The 24973-nt window shown below is 41.8% G+C and overlaps 1 protein-coding gene across 2 annotated transcripts; it reads left to right on the top strand.

Annotated features, from left to right (window-relative positions):
- Positions 1-14: 14 nt before the first annotated feature.
- LOC110078587 (excitatory amino acid transporter 2) lies at positions 15-24590 on the top strand. 2 transcript variants are annotated; one of them, XM_072976678.2, is made up of 10 exons: positions 15-5779; positions 9481-9633; positions 10246-10421; positions 10547-10724; positions 12689-12815; positions 14494-14727; positions 17593-17787; positions 18388-18522; positions 19058-19286; positions 20633-24590. In XM_072976678.2, the coding sequence occupies exons 1-10, from the start codon at positions 5650-5652 to the stop codon at positions 20738-20740; spliced, it is 1665 nt and encodes a 554-aa protein (XP_072832779.2). In that variant the 5' UTR covers positions 15-5649; the 3' UTR covers positions 20741-24590. The 2 variants fall into 2 exon arrangements, with proteins under 2 accessions (XP_072832779.2, XP_072832777.2); XM_072976676.2 differs by having other exon boundaries at positions 10171-10421.
- The last annotated feature ends 383 nt before the right edge of the window (positions 24591-24973 follow it).

Raw genomic sequence — 24973 nt, 5'->3', positions numbered from 1 at the left:
TTGCTTGAATTCTCCTTGCTACAAAAATGAATATATCTCCTTTTTGTATGTATGCAATTTTGTGTTTTATGGGTAAAATCCTATTGATATAACTTTGCATTGGCATAGCCCAGAAATATTTGATTTAAACTAATTAAAAGCTACCTAACTCTCTCCTTTTAGGTTCTGGCGCTCCATAGGGTTGCTTTTTGCCCTGGTGATCTGGCAGTGCTTTTATATTATTAAAGGCTCCCAATCCCAAGGCTCCCAAAGGCTTCCCCAGAGCAAAATGGAGCCCTAAGGAGCCCCAGAACCTAAAAAGATGGAGATAGAAAATGTAAATTACTTCAAATTAAATGCTTCCAGTGTCTCATCCAGGTTACATATGTTGTTATATGCTTTCAAGTTGGAACCAAGTTATAGCAACCTTAATAGGGTGTTCAAGGTAACTGAGATATTTAAGGAGCATACCACATACCAGTTCTACACTCCTAGTGAGCTTCCATGGCCGAGCAAGGATTTGACCTCATCTCTAGTCCACGTCCCGTATAGGGACGTGGTGGCGCTGCGGGCTAACCGCAGAAGCCTGTGCTGCAGGGTCAGAAGACCAAGCAGTCATAAGATCGAATCCACGCAACGGAGTGAGCTCCCGTCGCTTGTCTCAGCTCCCGCCAACCTAGCAGTTTGAAAGCATGCAAATGCAAGTAGATAAATAGGGACCACCTCGGTGGGAAGGTAACAGTGTTCCGTGTCTAAGTCGCAGTGGCCACGTGACCACGGAAGATTGTCTTCGGACAAAACGCTGGCTCTATGGCTTGGAAACGGGGATGAGCACCGCCCCCTAGAGTCGAACACGACTGGACAAAAATTGTTAAGGGGAACCTTTACCTTTACCTAGTCTATTATGCTATCCACTACATCACACTTGGTATCCAATGTGTGGATATACACACACATTTTGTATACATTTTCATTAGTTTATATGTTCTAAATGTGTGTATTCAACATACACATTTTGTGCATTTGTATACATAAATATACATTCACAAAGAGTCTCTTAGCACCTGAAAGTTTTATTTGGGGTAAGGTTGTGTGGGGTGCGGCTCACTTCATCAGTTGAAACAGGCCCACATCTGGTCCAGTCCATGAAAATTTATGCCAAATAAAACTTGGCAGCATTTTCAGGTGCCACAAAATTCAGATTTGTTTTTGTAGCCCCATACTCACATGTCTACCAACTTCTCTCAAAAATTAACACTTGTTTCATATGTGGTTAACTGACATTTTTCCCTTGGAAAAATTTGCACATTTTCACCGAAAGAGGCAGAGAGGGGGAAAAAAACCACAGGCCTTTCTCAGAACTATTTACAGACTGAGAAGAAATTCATTCAGCTGGTTTGGTATCATGAAAGGAAAAGGAAAAGGGAATTGGTTTTAAAGAATTTTACCCTGTTTCAGCATAGCTATAATAGCCTATATTTCGAAAGACAATTTTTGTTTTTTTGTTGTTGTTTTTATCATAACTAAAATACAAATACAATAATAACTACATACAATACACACTGGATTATTTCCACCCATGCCACCTTCACCATTGGGACTAGGAGACCAGTAATATCAATTTATATCCCTTTTCATCCCATACCTCTCCAAAAATACATTGATTCTTCTGCTGGCCTGTAACCTTTTCCTTTAGAAAAGACATGCTCCAAATATAAATTCTATACATTTTTGAAATCATTAAACTTTATCACTCCCCTTCTTATTTTCATTATCTTTGATTGCTAAGTTCCACATTTCTTTATACCAGTCTTCAAGATTAATTTGTTTGTCACTTTTCCCATTCTTTGCAAATATTACAAAAGACAATTTTTGGAGTGACATTTCTCTTCTTACCTTAGATTCTGTGTGAAGGAAGGTAATGGATGGCTGCGCACTTACATTAAATGCACCATGTGACACACACAAATGCAGCATTTCACACCCAGATAATTTAGAACAGTGGTTCTTAACCTTTGTTACTCAGGTGTTTTTGAACTGCAACTCCCAGAAACCTCAGCCAGCAGAGCTGATGGCGAAGGCTTCTGGGAGTTGCAGTCCAAAAACATCTGAGTTACAAAGGTTAAGAACCAGTGATTTAGAACAAAGTTTGCAAATATTAATTTTGGGATTAAAGTTCCCATAATCCCCTATCCCAGGACTACAGAGCAAAATATTTCCAAGCTCTGATACAAGCGGTAAGGTATACTTTGAACTGTGGCAAAACATCAGATGATCAAGGTTTCCAGGTACCTAAGTCAGAGGTGACTTGATGGCACATAGCAACAACAACAACAAAGTAAAAGTTGGGATACCCAGTGTGCTGTCCTGAATAGGGTGACACTCAAGAGCCCTGGGTTTGAATCTCCACTCAGTCCTGGAAACTGATTGCGGGTGTAGAACTGGTAAAATAACTCCTTAAATATCTCACTTACCATGAAAGCCCTCTTGATGTCACTATAAATAGGTTCTGACTTGATAGCACACATCAACAACAGAGAACAAATACGTACCTGAGGAGGGCAAGTTTTTCTCATGTATTGACCAAAAGCATATAATAGAGTACAACAGTGTCTCCTAACTGGGCATCTTCGGATACGTTATACAGTATTAAAAACCCTCTAGTCAGCAGCCATGAATACAGTAATTGTAGTCAAACCTCTCTGAAGGGCTGCCTTCAGATTAGGCAAAGTTGGGGTAGAGCTTGGTAGAAGATAGCTGGGGTGGAGCATGCTGTGATTGGTAAAAACGTATGGAAAGTGAATAGGGGACACAGGCATGTCTCTGTTTCAACCTGTGAAATATATTGCAGTGTATTCCTTCTCCAAAACACTGTCACTTTTGTTTTGTATAAAGGACACAAGAAGGAGAATGTTCTGTTTGCATTCTCCAGATCTTTGTTAAAGGTCCCCTGCCACCCACACCTCCAGGTTGTCTTGCTCTTGGGCAGCCATTCTCAATCATTTTTGGCTGTGATCAAAAACACAATATGAAAGAGATATAGGCTGAATCAGGATTGCATAAGTCACATAACAAACCTTATTCGTTGGTGTGTGAACTGTTTCCAATAGTTTCCAGTCTTGAGAATGGCTGCTATGGGTCTCCCAAGGTCTGAAGCTTGCACTGGGATTCCACGGAGTCGTGGCTCTTTCCTCTGACAGTAGTTTTTCAAGGGTCTCATGGCAGCTTGAAGACTAACAGGTTCGCTTTGGCATGGGTTTTCTCATAACCCACTCATAACATTCGAAATTCACTTTATGTGCATAATGTTTGTGTTGTGGATACAGGGCGGGGATCAGAGTGAAATGAGATGCAGAAATAATGTTATTAACAATATTGTAAATTACTTTGTGCATCGCATTTCATTTGGATCCCATCCTATAAACCTGACTACTATGTCTTATTACAATAAAAGAAAGTTCATGTCAGTCCTGAACATGCTGATAGAAACTCCCTCCTCCTGCTTTTCATTAGTCTATTGATTGTGACTTAAGTTCCATGCTAGGCACATCATGTTTATGCAGGTAATTTTGCTTTCGAGTCTGGAGGAAGACAGCATTCCAGATGTGGAATCCAGTAGGATGTTTTACAGAGAGAAAGTGGGGGAGTTGAGATTAAGAATACAGCTTGGGCAGAAGGTATGACTCCTGTGAGCATATCAATAACTTAATAACAACTGGAGGGGGGACGGTTAAATCAGTTTAAATCTGTAACAGTGGGCAAATAACACCCACTGGCTTAAAAGGACAAGGTTTTTTTTGTGAGCCGGTCAGATGTAGAGTTACCAAAATCCAATGCATTCATTTGATTATCCTTTAGCTGATTAACATGCTCCTCAGGAGAGTTCATCCAAGTTTCATCAGCCAGGGACTAGTTTGGAAACAACATCCCGTATTCTTGCTAGTTTTTTGCTTTAGTTCCTGGCCAGACAGGAACAACTATGCTTCCGCTGTGAACCTTTTGAACAGAAGAGCTCCATTATGAAAATCTCCATTATATTCCCAAAGATGGGTTTTCTCCCCATTCCGCCCATCTAGTATCTTGTAGTCTGTTCTGTGCATTTTGGAAATATACTAGGTGCATCAAGGGAAGGGGGTGGATCTTCAGAAAGCAGTGGAGAACAGATGATGGATGGAGCATTCTGGTTATAGTCTCCTTATACCAGATGTTTAGTGTACAGTATATTTAAAATTAAATTACAACAATTGTCTCTAAATGCATATACAGCAAATTTGCAAATGTTACACTAGTCTAGATCCTCTTTTGTCCTTTTTCATGACACATTTCTTCCTTTTTTGACAATGAGCAGCGCTGGTAATTGTTTTGTAAACTCAATAACAAGGTTTTCAACACATATATGAAGCAGGGCTTATTTTAGTCCTAAGAAAGAAATGCAGGGGAGAGAATCTGGAGGTTGGATGAATTATGTGGCATTGCAGTGCATAATTAATTCCCTATGATAAATCAGAGCTTTCTTTTGGACTGCAGCTCCATGTGTCCTTCAAATAGCATGACATCTGGGAATCAGTAGGTAACATTTTCAAGTGCTATACCCTAACTATCATGTCTCAGGCATCTGGCGGTGGCCCAGACACTAGCTCAAAGGCATTTAGAAATGCTGATCTAAGGAGTCAATATGGCAGGAGTTCCTGGTGACATAATGAAGTGTCATGCTGTGGACCAAGGAATTGCCCCTTCAAGGCTTCCCACCTGGAAGAAAGAAGGGTGGAACTAGGAAGCAGTCATCCAGCAGTATAAAATGCCTCAATGCAGTTCCAGCTATATCAGAGCAAGGTGTTCAGTGGCAGCTGCCGTGGTTGCTGCTGGACCATGTTGCTCTCCAAACCCACCTGATGATGTACTATGAATATCCTCAGTATCAAAGACCCCCAGCATTCGTCTGATCCGGTCCTGCTATGCATCTTTACTTTGTGTAAAATATCCAAAGTCCCTTTCTGGCAAAAGGTAGAACAAAAGTGGACCAGACAGAAGCCAGTATTTGGTTTACAGGCAGCAGCCAGAAGCCAGCCCCATTCATTTTCTGAAATAATGTATGCCTCAATTAAAAAAAAAAAAACTTGAAATACATAATATCAAAGCTCAGAATGTCATCATTAACTTTGCCCAATTAAATAAATTGTTAGTTAATCACATAAATACTTGATGATTTCTCGACAGTTAGATTTATATATGTTTTAGTTTTATATGGCAGACTTAATTGTAAGAGTCAATTTAGAAGAGTCATTCCTTCCTTCGTGAGGAAAACAAGATGTATCTTCACCTATGCTAATGTCTGAAGTTTGTATAAATAGTTGAAGTAAAAAATAGTTTGAAAAAATAACACTGTCAATTAAAGGTTTCTTACTGAGTTAACTGGTGAATCTCTCAAATTTTGTTTACAATTGTTATTGATTATCAGCATCACAATAGTTATTTTAAGAATAAAAAAGATCTAGATCAAAGAGACAGCTTGGGGGTACACTTTACCAGCTGTTCTACACATTGCCATCTCTCTGTTTTGAAATGGGGGGGGAATGACTTTGTTTCTACCTTAATAAACTCCTTTCCTCCCTTTTTTCTCCTCTCTCTCTCTTTGAGACAAAACAAGGGGCATTGGGTGTGGCCCTGGAGATGACTAACCATGTGGAGGTCCCCATGGCAGATGGCCCCCACATCAGCTTGGAAGACCTGCCGAAACCTTGCCTGGAGAAATACTGTGGTTGGCTTATGAGAAATGCGCTGCTTGCTCTCACAATAATTGGTAAGATGAAGTGCATTGGGCTTGGGCAAAGACACTTCCCTTGGTCTTCATTTGTTTCCTTCTGCCTCTCCACTTTTTCTGCTGTTCCCCTTGCCTAAAGTAGCCTTCTCTCTTCTTTAGCCTTCTCTCTTCTTAAAATCCATCAGCAAAAGTTTGATATCAGCCAGGACCACTGCCCAACACTGCTATAGGGGGTCTTGTGTCACAGAAATCTGTGTTATGTTTCCCACTCCCACTCTGGAGGGCCAAAATAAACTATATCTTTCACACATATATGGGAGAAGTGCTCTCTCAAATGATGGAAGGTATCTATTTGTGATAGCTCATGATTTTCCTCACCTTCAAGTTTTGCTTTTAGCATGCTTTGCTTCATGGCTGGTCATTGTTGTTGCCTTCTTTTCGGATTCACTTCTAGCATAGTCTGCTTGCTAACTGATCTGGTTTTGTTGTTGTTGTTGTTCTTAACTCCAGATTCAATTAGTGCCTTTGATGAGGCTGAGGAGAGGCCTTCCATTCATAGAACTAGAGACGGCAGGGCTAAACACAACCAGCCACTTTGATTCATTCTTGCAGTCTTTTCACAACTGCAGAGATTGGGGGTGGGGGTGGTATCCATGCCAAGTCACTCAGATGAACCTCCTGACCAGTGTCCTGTTGCATTCTGGATTGGTGCTGTTGCAGTATGGATTATTGCTGCTCAAGATCCCAGCTACTTCACTATATTCCAGTCTCCCTTCCTCACGCCTAGTTTTCTTTTCCTACTCCCAGTGCGCATTCTGCAGTATAACTGTCTTAAGAGTTTTTCGCACCCACACTTCCACATTGGAAACAGAGAGAGTGCTTCTGTACTTCTTTCATCTCATTCTCAGCTCATTGATGAGGATATTAAGACAGTGTTTCTCAGCGTTGTGACTCTAAATATTGCTCTACATTTCCCAGAATTCCTGAATGTTAGCCATGTTAGTTTAGGACTTCTCAGAGATGAAATCCACCAACATCTGAAGATCCATGTTTGAGGACTGTTCTATTAAACTATCTAAAACCTAGAATATCCTCGGAACTTTCTCTCCCAAAATGTTTTAGATAAAAAGGAGGGGGAATACTAAATCTGTAGTGAGAAAGAAGAAAGACAAGCACGTGCATTACAAATTAAACATAAAATTGGATCCCATTGTAGGGCAGGGTTAGAAATGGAGTCTCACATCTGAAAAGGATTGAAATCTGCTGTGTTCCCTTGGTCATTATTGCAGAAGAGAATGGGCTGATAAATCTTTTGTCAATGAGGCTAAGTTGCTGTTGTTGTTGTTTTAAAAAGGCAGGATTCCTGCCTTCTATAAACAGCAATAACTTCCCATGGCCCCTTATCTAATCTCCCATTTCTGGGCATCCAGCCATATCTTGAAACCTTGTATGCCCACCCGCACACTCACAGTTTTAGTGCCCTGAAATATAGCTGGATTCTTAGCATCTGACCTCTGGTGACCTCTTCAGGGTGAGGCTGACATTAAGTACCTAAAGAAGAAACTACATTTCTTATAAGCAGAGAAGGAGGCCAATGGGATTTAGGGCAAAACCAGCATGGCTTTGCGTATACATTATCTGAGGGGGAAAACAAGCACAGTTTTTGTATTACACGTATTGGCTGACAGAGATAGAGACAGTTACTCATAGGCACATTTTCACCTCATAAATCAATGGCTGAAACATCTTAACAAAGATCGGCTCTCTTTTCCTTTGCAATGTGAAGATATGTGGGAAATGACAGGGGGGTGTGAAACCAGCTTTGAATTGTTTGTATGCCCCAAAGTGACCTGAAAATACCTGGTTGATATCATATTACAGCACAAGGTGTACGACCTGTCTGGTTTCCCTCTAAGATATCCTTTCGTGTCCTAGCCATGCTTTTTCAATACAGCTGAAATGCTCTTGAACCCCTCTATTTTGACAGAAGCTGGGCTGGCTTTTTTAAAGTACAGAATTACATTCACTTCACTGTGCAGTCTCTCTCTCTCTCTCTGTTTCTTTCTCGATTTCATACGTAAATAATGCATTCTATTTATATTTTTATTGACAAACATAAGTGCATCCTTTTCCTAATGAGCTATGTAGATATAAGCCCATTCCTACCATAACAAGCTAGCCATTCAGTCTTGCAGGATCTGCCAGAACCACGGTTTGATAGGGGAAAGGGCCAGGATTTCATTAGTCTCTCATCGTTTCTCTTACGTCATTGCTTAGGAGAAAGAAAATTAAATATGGTCTAATCCCTGTAGCTCGCTTCTGTAGCACTGCCCCCCTTGCTGCTACCAGCTCCTAATCAGCTTCAACAAGACGACCAAAGGAAGGACATCAGCATTTCACATCACCCTCCCAAACCTTCAATGTATAAGTTGGTCAGAATAAACCATTAAAAGTTACCTGCTTTGTACGAATGCACAGAAGGAAGGAAGGAAGGAAGGAAGGAAGGAAGGAAGGAAGGAAGGAAGGAAGGAAGGAAGGAAGGAAGGAAGGAAGGAAGGAAGGAAGGAAGGAAGGAAGGAAGGAAAACTTTTCAGTAGGTTTATAAAAGGGTCTTTATGACACTAAGTAGAATAGGATTATTGCTTCTTGCCCTTCTATGTGCCACACTTTCCATTGACTATATACCCTGGCTTTGCAATTTGCCCTGAGCCCTGGCAATATTTATGCCTGGACATTTTCCCAGAAAGGATTCGGGGGCATGAACCCCAGTAGCCTGGCTTTTCTCCAAATAGGGCACTGTTTCCCAAACCGATCCCATGAAAAGATCCTTTTTCAACAAAATGGCTTAAGAAATCATTAATATCATGATCCTACCCTGAAAGATTGAATGTAGTCCTCCCACACAGTGTCTGGAGCAGCAGAGGGATTTTGCACAGGGCAAAAGATCTGTGCTTGAGTTAGCGAGCAGAGTGAAATAAGGAACCTCCTATATGGCTTCTGCACTTTGACTCACAGTGTTGACGGCTAAAACTCTTGAGGGATGGATGTAAATGTTTATTCCCTTCGGAGGAAAAAAGATCCTGCATTTTTCTCAGTATATAATAGGAATAAGCTCCAAAACTAAACACAGAAATTTGATTCCAGTGTTCCTCTAAATATCTGAGAGCAGAAGTTGGAGACAGGAACAAGACTATGCATATTCTTCCTGCCTCTGGCGTATCAGTGCATGCTGCTCCTATCCCTGCTCAGGTCCCAGACTCTCTCATATTGAATAGTTAACTAGTTGCTGTCAAATTGAAACCAATAGGGCTTTCAAAGTAAGCGAGATATTTAAAGAGTGATTTTACCAAGTGAGTGGCCAAGTGGGGATTCAAACCCTGCTCTCCAGAGTCCTAGTCCATCACTTTATCCACTATACCACACTGGGTACCTGCCATATACCCAACTACAATGTTCAACACAATTAGGCATTCTGAAAAGCAAACCAGCCCATTTATTTGCCTGCGAGGAATTCCACGAATTTCCCCTGCATGGGCATCCTAGTCAGCTATAGCTACCAGGTCCTCACCTGTTAGGTACATTGCATTACTAAGTTCTTAGTAAGACATTCATGTATCATCTAGGCCTGAGAGATAGAAGGTGGGATGCATCTGAGCCCAGGAGATTGTTGTGATATGATATCAACTTCTTTTGAAATAAACAAGGACCTTATGGTTTTCCCCCTCCCTTTTTCATTCCAGGTGTGATATTGGGATCTGTGTTTGGGGGGCTGCTGAGGCTGCTTCCACCCCTTGACAGTGACCTGATCATGCTGATTTCATTTCCTGGGGACATCCTGATGCGCATGTTGAAAATGTTGATCCTGCCTCTCGTGATATCTAGTCTCATTTCAGGTGAGAGGGCAGCAGTGGCAGTAGAAATGGCTTCTCTTCATTAGCTGAGGCCAAAATACATGAAGGAAAAGGGGAAAAAGCAGCGGGAGGTAATACCAGGCATGCACACACACAAAAAAGAAAGATGTTGTCTTCAAGAAATGCTTGGGAGGACCCATGGCAAATGGCCCCTCTGATAGCCCTTTGTTTACATATATGGCTTTCCCTGGCAATGGGCCTGACAAGTAGCAAACCGCCACCTGAATTCTTGATCCATAGACATCATTCCCCTACAGATTTGTACTTGGGTGCAGCTATGCAAGAGATAAAAGGCTCTGCACCCACCTGTCCCCCCTCAAATATGGTTTTCTACAGGACTCTAGTCATTGGTGGGCTCAGGATTACACCAAAAAACAAAGCTGCCTTATTGATACGAACAGCAGAAAGAAAGGATTTTGTCTACGTAGATTTGGGTGCTGTCGTCCAAAAACACCGATCTCCACACTTCTGCTTTCAACTCTGTGTTCCTGTAACATCTGTGATATGTTTTGTGGGCAGGTTTAGCTGGCCTAGATGCCAAATCCAGTGGGCGCATGGGCACTCGTGCCATGGTGTATTATTTGTCAACCACAGTGGCGGCGGCCATCTTGGGTGTCATACTGGTTCTATCCATCCATCCTGGCAACCCAAAACTGAAGAAAACTTCGTCAATGGCAACCAGAAATGAGGATGTCTCCAGCCTGGATGCTTTTTTGGACTTGGTCAGGAACCTGTTCCCTGAAAACCTGGTGCAAGCCTGTTTCCAGCAGGTAATGAAACCGGCAGACGCCACATTCACCAGGGAGAAGAAAGTCAGGGAGGGCTTAATATCAGGGGGTGCTCTTTTCCAAACTGGCCTGTCTTCCACCTAGCCTCCTGCCTCTTTCGCACACAGATCCAGACTGTTTCAACGAAGGTGCCTGTACCACCTGTGGTGGTTCGTAAAGAAAATGTCAGTCAGATAGTCCGCGTCAATGGGACGGTGCTCAATGCTACCATCACAGAAGTTAACGTGGGCCCCAGCACGATTACCCAGAAACGGCTGGAGTTCAAGGCCGGAATGAACGTTTTGGGTGAGCCTGAAACATTTTGATGGAAAACAAAGGGGAAGGGCTTGGCAGCAGTGGGGGAACATGGCCAGGTTTCATGGACACACAACTTGACATGCCGTGACAACCACCTCATGGGAAATCATTTTTAAGTTTAAAAAAAGTTTTCAAAAACAGTTTGTGTTATAATGCAATTTGGCCTGGTTGACTCCCTTCTTTATGCAGCAGAATGAATATGGTAGAATCCTGAGGTGGTAGAATTTACTTTATTGTTGTTAGGGAGTGTATATTTTAAAGTTTATGTTCGTCATCTGTATTTGTATTCTACTTTCTTTAGTGTTGTCTTCATTCAAACAAACGTTCCAAAGGATGGAATTCCCATCACAGTCTGAAATGGTGTATCTACCACCTCAAAACTCTTCTCCCTTATTCATATGTCATTCTCCTCAGAGCTTGGAATAAATCTGATAGGCCAGTATCCTGTTTCTTCTCACTGTGCATGGGAGGGAAGCCACAGCAGATATAGACACAGCTAATTGACGAGATGCTGATTAGGTGCCAGGCATGTGCTGGGCATGTAACTGGTTGCGCAAACAGGCGTGCAACCAACATGCAACTGGGACCTCGTGAATTAGCTGGAGCCATACCTGCAACTGTTTCTTCTGTGCAAAATGTAACAGGATATTGGCCTTAAAAATCATTTCATTACTTTTTAATTCATTACATAGTGAATGTAATTGTTGAAACAGTGGTCTTAAAAATTAATTATATTTCAGCATTAGAGAACCAAATAGAAATTAGCTGTTTAATAATTAACAGATGTCCAGCAGTCCAAGACTGTAAATCAGACACGGGCAAAGTGCGGCCTGAGGGCCACATACGGCCCGCAATCTGCTCCTGTCCGGCCCGCCGGTCGTCACTCCAATCCGGTGTTCAAGCACTTGTTCAAACCCAAGACAGACTGGATTTCTCTTACTGAACAAGTTGAACATCAAAACCATTTATAGTTTTCTTTTGTCTAAAGTTGATCAGTTGCTTATCTTTTATTTTTAAGTAAAGTTGGTTCGGCCCCCGAACACAGTTCAGATTTTTCATGTGGCCCCCTATAGAAATTAATTGCCCACCCTGCTGTAAATTAATGTTAGACTACTCTGTTTCATTGTGAATAGGCAAACGCCAAGAACAATGAGCATTACGTTTGGCCCAGTTTTTGGAGTGTTTGCCTATATTCAGTTTTACCATCTTTGTCAGATTATGAATTCTGGAAAACTAGAAAGTTCACTTTTTTGAATGCAGCTTTTTAGTTAATCCAATGAAGGCATTATCCAACCTAAAACTTGTGTTTATATGGCTAGATCACTCAGCTATTTTTAATGTGGAGAGTAATTTAAAGTTAGCAATTTTTTGTTACGTTTGCTGATTTTAATTGATTTTTCTAACACATTTTTAAAATTCTGGGCACATTATTAACTGTTAGCTAAAATAATGTCTATGACTTAATTTCTGAATTAATGCTAACACTTTAACACCAATGCTAATGTTTCCAAGCTCTGATTCTGCTGTGTGTGGACACCAAGTGTGAGATGAGGAAAAGGGAAGGCAGTAGAGAAGCAAAGAATCTAGTTTTGAATTTGACACATGTTCAGTATATTTAACATTCTTCTCATAGAAGCAATCAATATGGCTCAGGATGGGGTGTGGAAATTGGTGAGTGTATTTTCAAATACACAGCAAAATTGCATCAACATTTCAAATAAAAACTCTGGAAATTCCCCCATACATTACACTGCATATAAAAATAAATTTCCCCTCTATTCCTGTTTTCTTTCATGGGCAGAATAAAATACAGTATACTGGCAAATGCAATCCCCTCCACGTTTCCCCCCGCCCGATCCTGTAACGAGCAGGTAGGAGTTCCGCAAGGCTGAAGGTAGTGGATTTTTCTTTCTTTCTCTGAATTCTTTTTCCTGTTTCACCCCCAATGACAGGTTTGATTGGTTTCTTCATCGCCTTCGGCATTTCCATGGGGAAGATGGGGGAGCAAGCCAAGCCCATGGCTGATTTTTTCAACATTCTCAATGAGATCATCATGAAGCTGGTCTCTATGATCATGTGGTGAGAGGGACATGCAACCCAGAGATTCATTTCTAAAGCTACTTGGTAGACCAATTCATTTTTATGCAAAAATATGACTTATTGATTTGCATTTCTTTGGCATTTGCCATTATTGTAGTATTAGCAGAAAGAACCAGAAAATAATGGATTGAAAGATTTTCTCTTTGATTACCCTGTTGCCGCAATATGGGTGGGATGGCCTAATGTTTAAATGTTATCTGTTTGAAATGTTTCTCTTTATTTTGTCTTTTTTATTTTATAAAAAAGCATTTATTTTGCGTGTTTTTAGATACACACCCACACCCACATATGAACGGAAGTTAAAGGTGGGTAATACCTTTGTTAGGCCACAAAAATATCCCATGATATCGGCCAGTCTTGTCTCTAGCTTGTATCATAAGGGCCAAGTTTTTTTTTTCTGTACACACAAACGCAATATTTTAAAATAAAAAACAGCATGTTACTCATCACTCCTTGCCAGCCAACTACCATTATAATTATTGTTCTGATCACACAAGTAACTTGTTATATTGCAATTACCAACAGGCCAGAAAAATACATGGATATGCTCCCTGTTTCCTTTTAGTGATTAGATTTGATAATGCAGCTTGGAAATATTTATAAAAATAAAAAACTAAACCAAATAATACCACCTTTGCCACTTAGGGTTGGTAAGAAAATGACATAAAACCTTCAAAATTCCTCCCAAAATGCATATTACAATCTACTTTAAAAATAGTTTTTAACAATACCTAGGTATTAACTCATTATACCAAAGTAACATAGATGCAATTCATTAACGTGACTGGTTTATTGGTACCTGTGATAATTAGATGTTTGAAATTACTGACTCCAACCTTCCTTCTGCGATCAGGAACAGATTTGTCTATAACACTATTTCTGTGTATATATGGGTGGGTCCTGTTTGCTTCTGTCTGTCTCCTGTTATTTCAAGAAATATATTCTCTGTGGCTATTATACTATGTACTGTACATACTTCTAGTCTGTAAACCAAAATAGAAATGAGGAGGAGGAACCTTGGAATTCTGCGTGCAATCCTATGTTACAGGACGGGTGTCTGAGGGAGCCATAAGAAATTGCAGACATTATTTTTCTTGAGCAGAGCAAGAGATCTGCCTACATCTGCTCACTGCAATGGTGGGAGTTATAGTCCAGCACACCCAGAGGGCAATAGTTTAAGGAATACTGCCCTAAATAGTGAAAGATTCTCAGATATTTGAAGGGACTCCACCCATCCAAGGCAGCCACTTGCTCTTTTTCAACAGAAGGAGCTGCTAATACTTCCAAGGTGTGCAGGGACTTTGCTGGGTCTATAATAAAGTTCTGGCCCACTGATTCTTGGAACCTACTCAAACCTTTCAAACCAAAGGCTGCATGAGCATCTCCCCTCACCTTCACCACCTAAAGAAGGCAGCTAGCTTGCACCATCAGCAATGTTTTGGACTTGCGTCCTTTACCAGTGACATTTCAGCTTTAATTTCTTCCAGGGTTTCATGTAGCCATCAGCTATCAAAACTGCTGAGTGAGCATCTTCTGGCAATTCCTAGGACCCCTAGGAATGTCTTTCACTATCAACTCTGCAACTGGACTAGTGAAAACGTTATTTCCTCATTTCCTCTCATAAAAGTCTCAATGGCTTCATCTTGCTTTTCTGTAGGTACTCCCCATTTGGCATTGCTTCCCTCATCTGTGGCAAGATTGCAGCTATCAAAGACCTGGAGATGGTAGCCCGGCAGCTGGGCATGTACATGGTGACTGTCATTGTGGGCTTGGTTATCCATGGTGCCATGGTGCTGCCCCTTATCTTCTTTGTCATCACCCGCCAGAACCCCTTCATCTTCTACGCTGGTATATTCCAAGCATGGCTTACTGCCCTTGGTACTGCCTCCAGGTATAGGTTATTTTGTTTTATTTTATTTCTCTGTCATTATCCACAGGACGGTAACTTTTTTGAACATGGGAAGAATTGTTGCTGCCAGAAAAACATTGTTCCCTCATAAAGTGTCTTAAGTGTCATTACTCTTCTGTAAGAACTAGCGCCACCTCCTTATTAATTTAAAATAATTTTACCTCACCTTTATCCTTAAAAAGGACAAAAAGCAGCTAACATCACTGAAAGGCAATATTTAAAGCTGGAAAAAAAGAGTATACAATGATGGTTTACATCATTAAAAGACATTATTTAAAACTGAGAACAATAGGTATAAAGAGGCAGTTTACATCACTAAAACAATAAGTACAGTATACAAATATTTAAATATGTAAAAGGAACAAACAAATACCCTTTGAGAAATAAAAAACACCAGTAGTACTCAAAACCCAGTCAAAATAGTAACACAGAATAGCCCATCTAAGAATCTCATACAGGTAGCTGGTTACTGAGGGAAGGTTTGCCTGAAGAGAAAGGTCTTTGCCTGCTTGTGAAAGGACAGCAAAGTTGGGGGGCAGTCTAGCCTCCAGTGGGAGGGAGTCCCAAAGTCTGGACGCAGCAACCGAGAAAGCTCTCTCCTTTATCCGCATCAGATGCACCTGTGAAGGGGATGGGACCGAAAGGCAGGCCTCTCCTGATGACTTTAACATCCAAGCCGGCTCATAATGGGAGATACAGTCTTTGAGATAACTTGGACCCAGGCCATTTAAGGCTTTATAGGTTAAAAGCAGCACTCATGCAGGTTTAAATCAGCACAGTACAGAAAGGAAGGGAAAAATATCTTGTATAACAGTTAATTGTACCACATACTTGTATCTTTTTTTTTTTTTTGATACTATATGAATTGTCATGGCTGTCCCTTCCTCTAAGATTTTGGTTTGACCAAGGTGTTCAGAGAAAAATTCCTGTTCCCCTTCTCAGATTTTCTAGGATTTTTTTCTGAAAAGAGAGAATAAATCCAGTGTAGAACAGAATCCTTTACATACATGTTCAGAAGTAAGTTCATTGAGCTAAGTGGGACTTCTTTCAGATATGCATGTACAGGATTGAAACCTCGGTCTGTGAGGAAATTAGGAAACCCAGCTTAGACAAAACATAAGGAGTATCATAATATTTAATAAGTTGTTTGGCTTAAAAAGTGTGTTATTATCATTTAAATAACAACCATGGGGGGCAGGGAAGAGGTCTGATCAGGACTGAGGCAGGTCACAAAAGGACAGGAGTTTAACCCTTCATCCACCATGATCCCAACAAGACTCAGCTTTCTCCCCAAAACTGGTGGCTATTCTCCATGGGGAACAAGAATTTCCAGGAAGGATCATGTCAAGGACCAAACTGGCTGAAGCCAACACCCAGTCCCACACACAACAGTCCTCATCACTCAATTGTTCTATGCACTAAAGGCAGATAGTGTATTCTGCCTTTTTAACCCTGCAATCAGATGCAGTTACCTAAAGCAGTGGTTCTTAACCTTGGGTAACCCAGGTGTTCTTGGACTGCAGATCCCAGAAGCCCCAACCAGCATAGCTGGTGGTGAAGGCTTCTGGGAATTGCAGTCCAAGAACACCTGGATTACCCAAGGTTAAGAACCACTGACCTAAAGCAGCAAGTTGGTTGTTATTTAATTTGTTATTACAACAAGGAGCACGCTAGACCTCTCTGGCAGAGAATACTGAACTCCCTCTCCAAATCCCAGTACAGTATTTTCTTGGTTGGAACCATGACAGTTAAAGTGGAATCAAACTGGTGTAACTGGATAGTGTGATTACCCCCCCCCTTCTGCCTTCAGATTCACAGGATAAACCTGTGTGATTCACCATATCTCTGTCTGAATAACCTCACAAGCTTGCTGGGAGGATTCAATAGGGCGAGGAGACCACTCTGAACAATTTGGTGCACAAGAGAAGAAAATGCAGTAAATAAATGAATAGTTGTACAGCAGACATTTCACTCAGGCATGGTGTGACTTGAGCCTGTAGGCCTGTCAGAAGATTCTCAGCCATCCAAGTGAGGTTATCTGGAAGCTGAGTCATGGCAACTGGACTTCTTTCTTATTAGGCTGGAACATTTCGCTACTCACCCAGGTAACTTCTTCAGTCTGAGGAGAGTTGGTAGGAGACCTCTGAGATATCCTCCATGCTGGTTTCACTTCCCCTGGTCTGAATAGGCTCCTTAAGGACAAAGAACTGCGGGTGAGGGATAATCCCACTTCTGATTTTCTTCTCCACCCACTGTCATGAGTTGTTAACAGTGGTCTTTCTGGTGGGACCAGGGAGGGGTCAGGGAGGTCATACATTTGCATATAGAAAATCCTACACTCAGCAGGGGTGGAGGCCTTAGAATAGATACAATCTGTCTCCTATTTATCCTGCTGCCCTTTCATCCTTCCCCAGAAAGATTAGGATCACACACACCAGAAAGACCACTGTTAATGACCATTAACGGCCCATGACAATCAGTGGAGGACTGCAGAAGTGAGATTATCCCTCACCCCCCCACCCCGTTCTTTGTCCATCCAAGGAGCATATTCAGGCCAGGGGGAAGTGAAACCAATGTGGAAGATATCTCATGGGTCTCCTACCAACTCTCCTCAGACTGAAGAATCTACTTGGATGAGTAGCAAAACATTTCAACCTGATAAGAAAGAGGTCCAGCTGCCATAACTCATATGTGGTTCAACTTGTGTGCAGATATGAGTCAATGAAGGGGAAGGAGGACATGCCTTATTGGATGCTTTGCAGAAATTGAAAATGGCTGCCCAATTATTAAAATCTATTTTTCTCTTTTGTCCGACCACTGCCCCCACCCACGTCCATTTCATACCAGTGCTGGGACACTGCCTGTCACTTTCCGCTGCCTTGAAGAGAACCTTAAAATTGATAGACGGGTGACACGCTTCGTACTACCCATTGGGGCCACCATCAACATGGATGGCACCGCTCTTTACGAGGCCGTGGCAGCCATCTTCATTGCGCAGATGAACAGCATAAACTTGGATGGGGGACAGATTGCCACCGTCAGGTGAGAATGTGCGCTTCTGGGTCCGTCCATTTCTTCGGAAGCAGCTAGAATTGTGTCTGGATGCGGGTGTTTGGCAAGAGTGGGATTGGACAGATTCCATTTCATTTATGAGGCTGCTTTTTAAAGCAGAACCTTGGCTTTGTATTGTGCTGGCAGCAAAATTCCAGCTGGCACCAAGATATTTTATTGCACTGGGCCTTTAGCCTTGTTTGAAATATGTTGCCCTGATTCTCTGTCCTATTTTGGAAAAAAATTAATAAACAGAAAGAAAGAAAGAAAGAAAGAAAGAAAGAAAGAAAGAAAGAAAGAAAGAAAGAAAGAAAGAAAGAAAGAAAGAAAGAAAGAAAGAAAGAAAGAAAGAAAGAAAGAAAGAAAGAAAGAAAGAAAGAAAGAAAAACCAGACAAATGTCATGGAGTGGTCTTGTTTCAGTGCTTGTTCTTATCCATTCATATATTTTTGTACATTAATCTCATTTTTCCTTCTTTGTTTTGAACTTTTTGGATTGCTGTGACAGCCCACAGGCCTTTCTAGGATGCCGATATAAATATCAACAAACCAATAAGCAACACACTTCTTTCTCTTTCCATCTGTTCCCACAGCCTGACAGCCACATTGGCCAGTGTAGGGGCAGCCAGTATACCCAGTGCAGGGTTAGTCACCATGCTTCTAATTCTAACCGCTGTGGGGCTCCCCACCCAGGACATCAGCCTCCTCATTGCTGTGGATTGGCTACTGTGAGTATTGCCAAGAACAAGAATCAAGGGGTCTGGCTTGGGGATGGTGGGATGGAGGTGGGATGCAGGAGTAGGGTAGGCCGAAAGCCAGCACCGGGGTTTTTCTGTATTTTAATGTGTGTTTCCTTTTACCTCCATTCTTATAAATCTCAGTTTGTAATACCCTTCAAAGCCTGGACAAGGCATAAGGAGTGTTCTTTTAATGTGCTGGTTAATATGTTTACTATTTTAATGAAGTCTTTTTAAAGTGATGGGTTTCCCCCCCCCCCCCCAAGTTTTTCATTTTTTCCATATGCTGTTCATTAATGGCCTTTGGTTGATTTCCCAAGAAATGAAGTTGATTTCCAAAGCAACCTGCAGGAAGTACCTCTATCAAATAATAGTTTCACACACCCCCATAGATTTCTGTCAGCAGGCAAGATAGCAAAAAAGAAATAACAAGCACTAGTATAAGCAGATAAGTTGGAGAAGGTGAGCAGTGATGCAGTTACCACTCTAACTCCTGCCCCCTTTTTCACTCCCCTCCCTCTTGCAGAGATCGCATGAGAACTTCCATCAACGTGGTGGGTGACTCCTTTGGTGCTGGCATAGTCCATTACCTGTCGTTGAAAGAGCTGGAAGTCATTGATGCCAGGGCTGAGGGGCGTGAGCCAGACCCAGACCCAGATGCCCTGAAAATGCAGGCTCTGAGCAATCACCAGGGCCCACTTGAGGGCTCCATCGGCTCCGGGTACACAGTTTTGCCCACTCAGGAAGAGGATGAGGTGAGGAGAATCACATTTCTCAGAAAGGTCCAGAAAGCAAAAGAGAGCTCAGTGATGTCATCAGTTAAAGGAGTGTATGAATATACTGCCTTAAGAACAGCTGTGCTTTTTCCATTTCTTCCCTGTGAGGAGGGAAGTGAGGGTCTTAAATAACAACAAATGAAGCACATCCAGAAAGTTGAGCTTCTCTTTCTAGGATGAACAGGAAAAAAAAGAAAGGGGCTGCAGGAGGGAAAAGGAGTGATGGAAATCAGAGAGAGGGAGAGACATAGGACGTTGGGGAAGCAGAAGTGAAGTCGGTGGAGAAGATTGAGAGAGAGAAAGATAGCACAGAACACAGAGACCATACATCCCTACAAACACAGAGAAAGAGAAAAACTCCCAATATTTTTGTGACTGGTCACAGACCCATGCACCCTTCACAGCAGACAGTCTGCCATAAACCTATTAACTTGATCACAATATGTAATCCTAAAATTTTTCAATTTCCTGAGGATGAGGAAGTCATTTTTCTCTGATGTTGAAAATCTTTCTCATTTTTCTCTGTTCACTTGTGCAACACTGTACCAAACTTTCTAAATCTTCATTGTGTTACTCATTGTGTCACGTTTTCTTCTTTTGTCTCTAAACGAAGAGGCTGACAACATGGGCACTTAGTCTGCTATTTGCTCTGCTGCAGGGTGGGCTGTCACACTCCAAAAGATGGCGATCATACAATGTCTTTGCGATCACACAATGTCTACCCACACCTTTCTGGTTCCTATCAGGGGCATGAACTTTTTGGTTTCAATCCATTCCCAGCATGTCTGATCACTGGAAACAGACCAAAAGCAAGCCTCTTTAACTTGCCAATATTGTGAAGTAGCTTAATAAGATAGCCACTTCAAGATATTGGCAAATTAATCATTGCTTTGGCTCCATGTAGGTGCTGAGGAAGGGGGTGGGAATTTAAGTGTGTATTAGGCTGTGGGCAGGTTTTAAGAGAAAAGCAAACAAAAGCTTCAAAGAAGAAGCCTTCCATTTGTCTTTTATTGAGTTTGAATTTGGTACAGTTGAGTTCACTGTAGGATTGCTCTTGTTCTCTTCTTGCTAGAGAGTCCTGTCCCCCTTAACAAGCACTGGCATGGAGAGGGGAACACTCTTTTCTTGTTGCCAGACTTGTATTTATTAATTTCCTCCCTCTTGCACAGATGTCAAGAAGACATAGGAGCCTCTGCCAGGGAAAGCCTTCGGAATCCTTGTGTCCTGATCATAGGATTTAGAGAGATTTCGGCTCAGAAGTCTAGACACAAAACACATACGTGCTTAGGTAACGACAAATAATCCACACTGTGTTTGCATTCCAGCCTCCTCCAGAGAAAATAGATGCAGCGTCGCAATACAGTGAGAAGGATGAAGAGGAGCCTGACAGTGATGCTGAGGAAGGAGAAGAGAAGAAAGAGGAAGGAGAATAGATGCCCTTTCCCCCTCGCTCTCTCTCCCCACGCGCGCCCACACACACACACACACACACACAAACACGCACACACAAATGGTTGCTGCCAGCCTCAGCAATGCAGGTGGAGGAGAGATGGGAGGGGAAGTCGTGATTATATTGATGTAATTGTTGACTCTAGTACTGCATGAGAGATCCCTGCATAAAGTCCAATAGGCCTCCTCTCATGGCAGCTGCATCTACATGCTGTCTCTCTGTACATGTACAAAAAATATATGATTATGTGTGTATGTGTCTGTATATGTGTATACACACACACATACACACATAAATATATATATATATTAATACACTTTTACAGATTGCTGGGGTAAAGATGGGGGAAAGATGTCTTTGTGTTGGTTTTCAATTACACCTTGAAATTCTCAAAGGATCAAGTCAAACCATTTGCCTGTCTTACCCACTCAGCCATCTACTGTCACTGGCAGCCTCTGTCTAGGGTTTTAGGAAGGGATCTTTCCCATCAATGGCTACCCAAGATCCTAGTGGTCACAAGGACTGAACCGAGGACCATCTCCATGTAAAACAGGTGCTGTGCCACAACCGGCCGTATCATGAGGCAGAGCATTCTGATTGCCTTCCGCCTCAGATTCTCAGAAGGTGTGGAACTGCAACATGGCCTTTTTTTTATCCCCAGTGTGCTTGCTTCCTTCAGATGTGGTACAAGATACTTCTCCAGAGTTTGAAAAAGTTGCTTTTTTAGACTACAGATCCAAATATACTGGATTCTGGCCTCTGCAAAGCAGTAATTTTCTCCAAGCGTTCTACTTTCCCCATCAGCAGTGTTGGAATATAATTCATCTACAAACACAGACAACATCTGAACATGGAATGGGAGAGGGTCACCAGCTTGTATTTTGCCTCAGGCCACAAAATGCCTTGGGATGAACCTCTGCTCTGCAACATAATTATGGTCCATCTCCTGGTAAGGTCAACAGTCTATCTCCTGAAAGACCAATTCACCCTCGTTCTTGTTTGGGGGAAGAAAATGAGGAATTGTTATGTTATTATGCTAACTTCTTTCTTCTTACAGAACATAATAGCCCATTTGACAGGTTCATAACCCTGAGTCTCTACACCTGCCTATCAGTATTACTGTGTTCCCTTTGAGGAAATGTAAACAACATTGACAAGGAACTAATAGTTCACTAAGTACAAAAAATCTCATGATAAGCTGGCACACCGATTTTGCACCACGTCAGAAACCTGAACAAACAAGTGAGGTGGAAACAGTCTCCTTGCCTTTTGGCAAAGCCGACACAATGACTGCATATCAGGACCCGATAAAAGACAAAAATGTTGTGACACCTTAAAAACTAACAGCTCTATTTTAATGTGAGCTTTTGTGCAAAAGTCCACTTCCTCAGATATAATCATTGGACTACAAGGCAAATATTTATATATTTATACATGACCTCAAAACAAAGAGACTATTTCCTGGGCACAAATTACTGCATGCACCAGTCAGGAAGCAACTCCTTTGTATATTATTGTCTGTATTTACCTTCCCTCTTACTTTCTCTTTGTCTAGCTAGTCTGACTACTTACAGTTCTTCCTGCTCTGGGACTTAGGAAAAATGAATGCCACTGGAACAAATCTTGGAATGCACTGAGTGGGACCTTTGATGTAACCGAGTAGCTATTTGGAAAAAATAAGTTGGTGCCACTTTTTTCATGCATTTTCTTCTTGCCTCCATCTTTGGAATCAACAAACAGAATCATCTTCTTTTCCCTTCTTTTCCACATTCCACTCCCTTGAATTCTATCAAATCTAATCCATTCTGTTTAACTAAGTATCTCTTCGTCTCTCCAGCCACTCGGATTTCTCTTACACACTATGCCACTTTCAGAATTAGCGCAGATTATTTGAGCCTTTGGGCTCTGCCAAGAGGGGAACAAAGTCTCACTATTTTCCCTCTCCCATCTGTAATCTGGAAACAAGCATTCTGACTGATTTTCCAGGATCACACTGTAACAGAGCATGATAGTGAGAATGTCTTTGAGCCCTATGAAGGGGGAAATGTATAAACCTTATATAAGAATTATTCCTATTATTATTCTTTTTGCATTTCCATTTCTTCACTGACACAACTGTAGGTTTCATTTTTATTTTATTTTTAAATTCACTTACTTTTTTTAGCCTCCTAGAATGCAGCACTCCTACGGAATCACTTCATGTCCAGGTCTGGCCTGCCCCACAAAAAGAAATACGCCTTTTTCAACCCTCTTTTGAAAAATGCTGGGGAAAGATGCAGCATTCCTTCCATGGGTGGCATATATCATTAACAAAACTCCCCTTATAATGAAGAAATTGACTGTTGTTTTTTTTTCAAGGTTGGTTTTACAGTAAGAGTGAAGCAACTTTTTTCAGGCAGCTGATGATGAGGATTCGGGGGGGGGGGAACAGCACTGGCAGCTGGCAGCTGTTTACTCCTGGGCCCCTTTGGCCATTTCCTTCTTGTATACAGCTTGTCTTCTCTCTCTAAACCAGCCTGACACCCACTATTTGGGGTGCCAGTAATGAAAGACAAGTCCCATGACAACCCAGTTCCATTTCATTTTCGGTATCCAGAATGGACAGTGGATGTCATTTGGTCCTTTGCCACAGGCAGCAAAACATGTTGGGCTGCTCTGCCCTTTCTAATTCCTTCGAGTATTCAGAGCAAGTACAGTATTCGCGAAGGCTTTCACAGCCGGGATCTAATGGTTGTTGTGGGTTTTTTTGGGCTCTTTGGCCGTGTTCTGAAGGTTGTTCTTCCTAACATTTTGCCAGTCTCTGTGGCCGGCATCTTCAGAGGACTGCACTCTGTGCTCTGTGCTGTCCTCTGAAGATGCCAGTCACAGAGATCGGCAGAACGTTAGGAAGAACAACCTTCAGAACACGGCCAAAGAACCCGAAAAAACCACAACAAGCATTCAGAGCAAGGCTATGCTGGTTGGCTGAGAGCAGCCTCCAGAGAGCACAAAATTTCCTTTGGTCAAAAACCTGTTGCGTCATTCTACAGGTAAATTCTACCCAAGGTATCTTCTGCCTTATCTGTGCTATTTGGAAGCAAATTGAAAATTGAGGAATTTCCCGAATCCCAAGAACAGTTGGATTGTTCAGAACTAAATTATATTTAATTGACTGATCAGGGCAGAAATAGATAGGACGGCAGCTTCACAATTAGAAGCTACTTTATAATAAGCAAAAGTTCTTTTTTTAATCCTCCAAGCAAGCAGCTGCACAAGTTGTGAATTACCTTTCTCCTGTTTGGTAATTAAGCGTCAAGAGCTGAAACAACAGACTTTGCCCATTGATTGTGTAAATATGGCAGCTTTGAAGCAGGGGTGCAATTTATCATTTTCTAATTGCCAAAGCTGCCTTCTCCCGGCAGATTTCATCAAAAGTTAAAATTTAACTTTGTTTTCCCATGTTTTTGCTTTGAACTCAGCCCTCAAGGCATACAGTTGAATCGAACCATTTAGAAAATGATCAAAACAAAGGCAAAGCCAGCTTTTTGAATGAAAAAACTTTCTGCCTGTCATCTCAGCTCCATTCTCTGCCATTCCTATGATGACTCCTTAAGTATTTCTCTACAACTAAGCATCTAATCCTCCTTTTTTTTTTTACTGGTTTCTCCCTTTAAATTTCACTCTGAATAACCTTGCATATTTGTCTCATGACAGCAATATACAACGTTCCGAGATATATTCGCTACGGTCATTTCTGCTGACTATTTTAATATCCCCTGAAGAAGACCTGGGAATATATAATTGGATGAAACATGTTGGGCTTTTTATAAATAAACATTGTATATAGTTTTGAGCATCCTGAGATAAGGTCTCTCCTTTTGTTCTTTTCCAGTAGATGTGTCTTTGTCTAATTGGGAGTGGTGCCTCTCTGTTCCCACCACTATTCCGTAGCTTCTAGCTCTGCGTTTGGAGAGAACCCGGCCTAGCATTTACACATCTAACTATGGCAAGGTAGCCCACCGACAGGACGGTTGATCAGGAACAGCTTCAAGCACATAGGTTCCAATCCAGGGTATGGAGAGGAGGGCGCATCCGTTTCTGGAGAGGTGGAAGAGACAGACAGAACAGATTGACGGGAGATGGGGGGGGGAGAGGAGGGAAGCAAAGATGCTGTCTGTTGGGCTTAAGAAGCAGAAAGCCAGGAATTTAATCAATGTCTGGGGACAAGCAGGAGGCA

This window comes from Pogona vitticeps, chromosome 6, assembly GCF_051106095.1.
Source record: "Pogona vitticeps strain Pit_001003342236 chromosome 6, PviZW2.1, whole genome shotgun sequence".
Taxonomy (NCBI): domain Eukaryota; kingdom Metazoa; phylum Chordata; class Lepidosauria; order Squamata; family Agamidae; genus Pogona; species Pogona vitticeps.
Note: the sequence above shows the minus strand (reverse complement) of the source record. Positions and strands in the feature narration are given on the sequence as shown.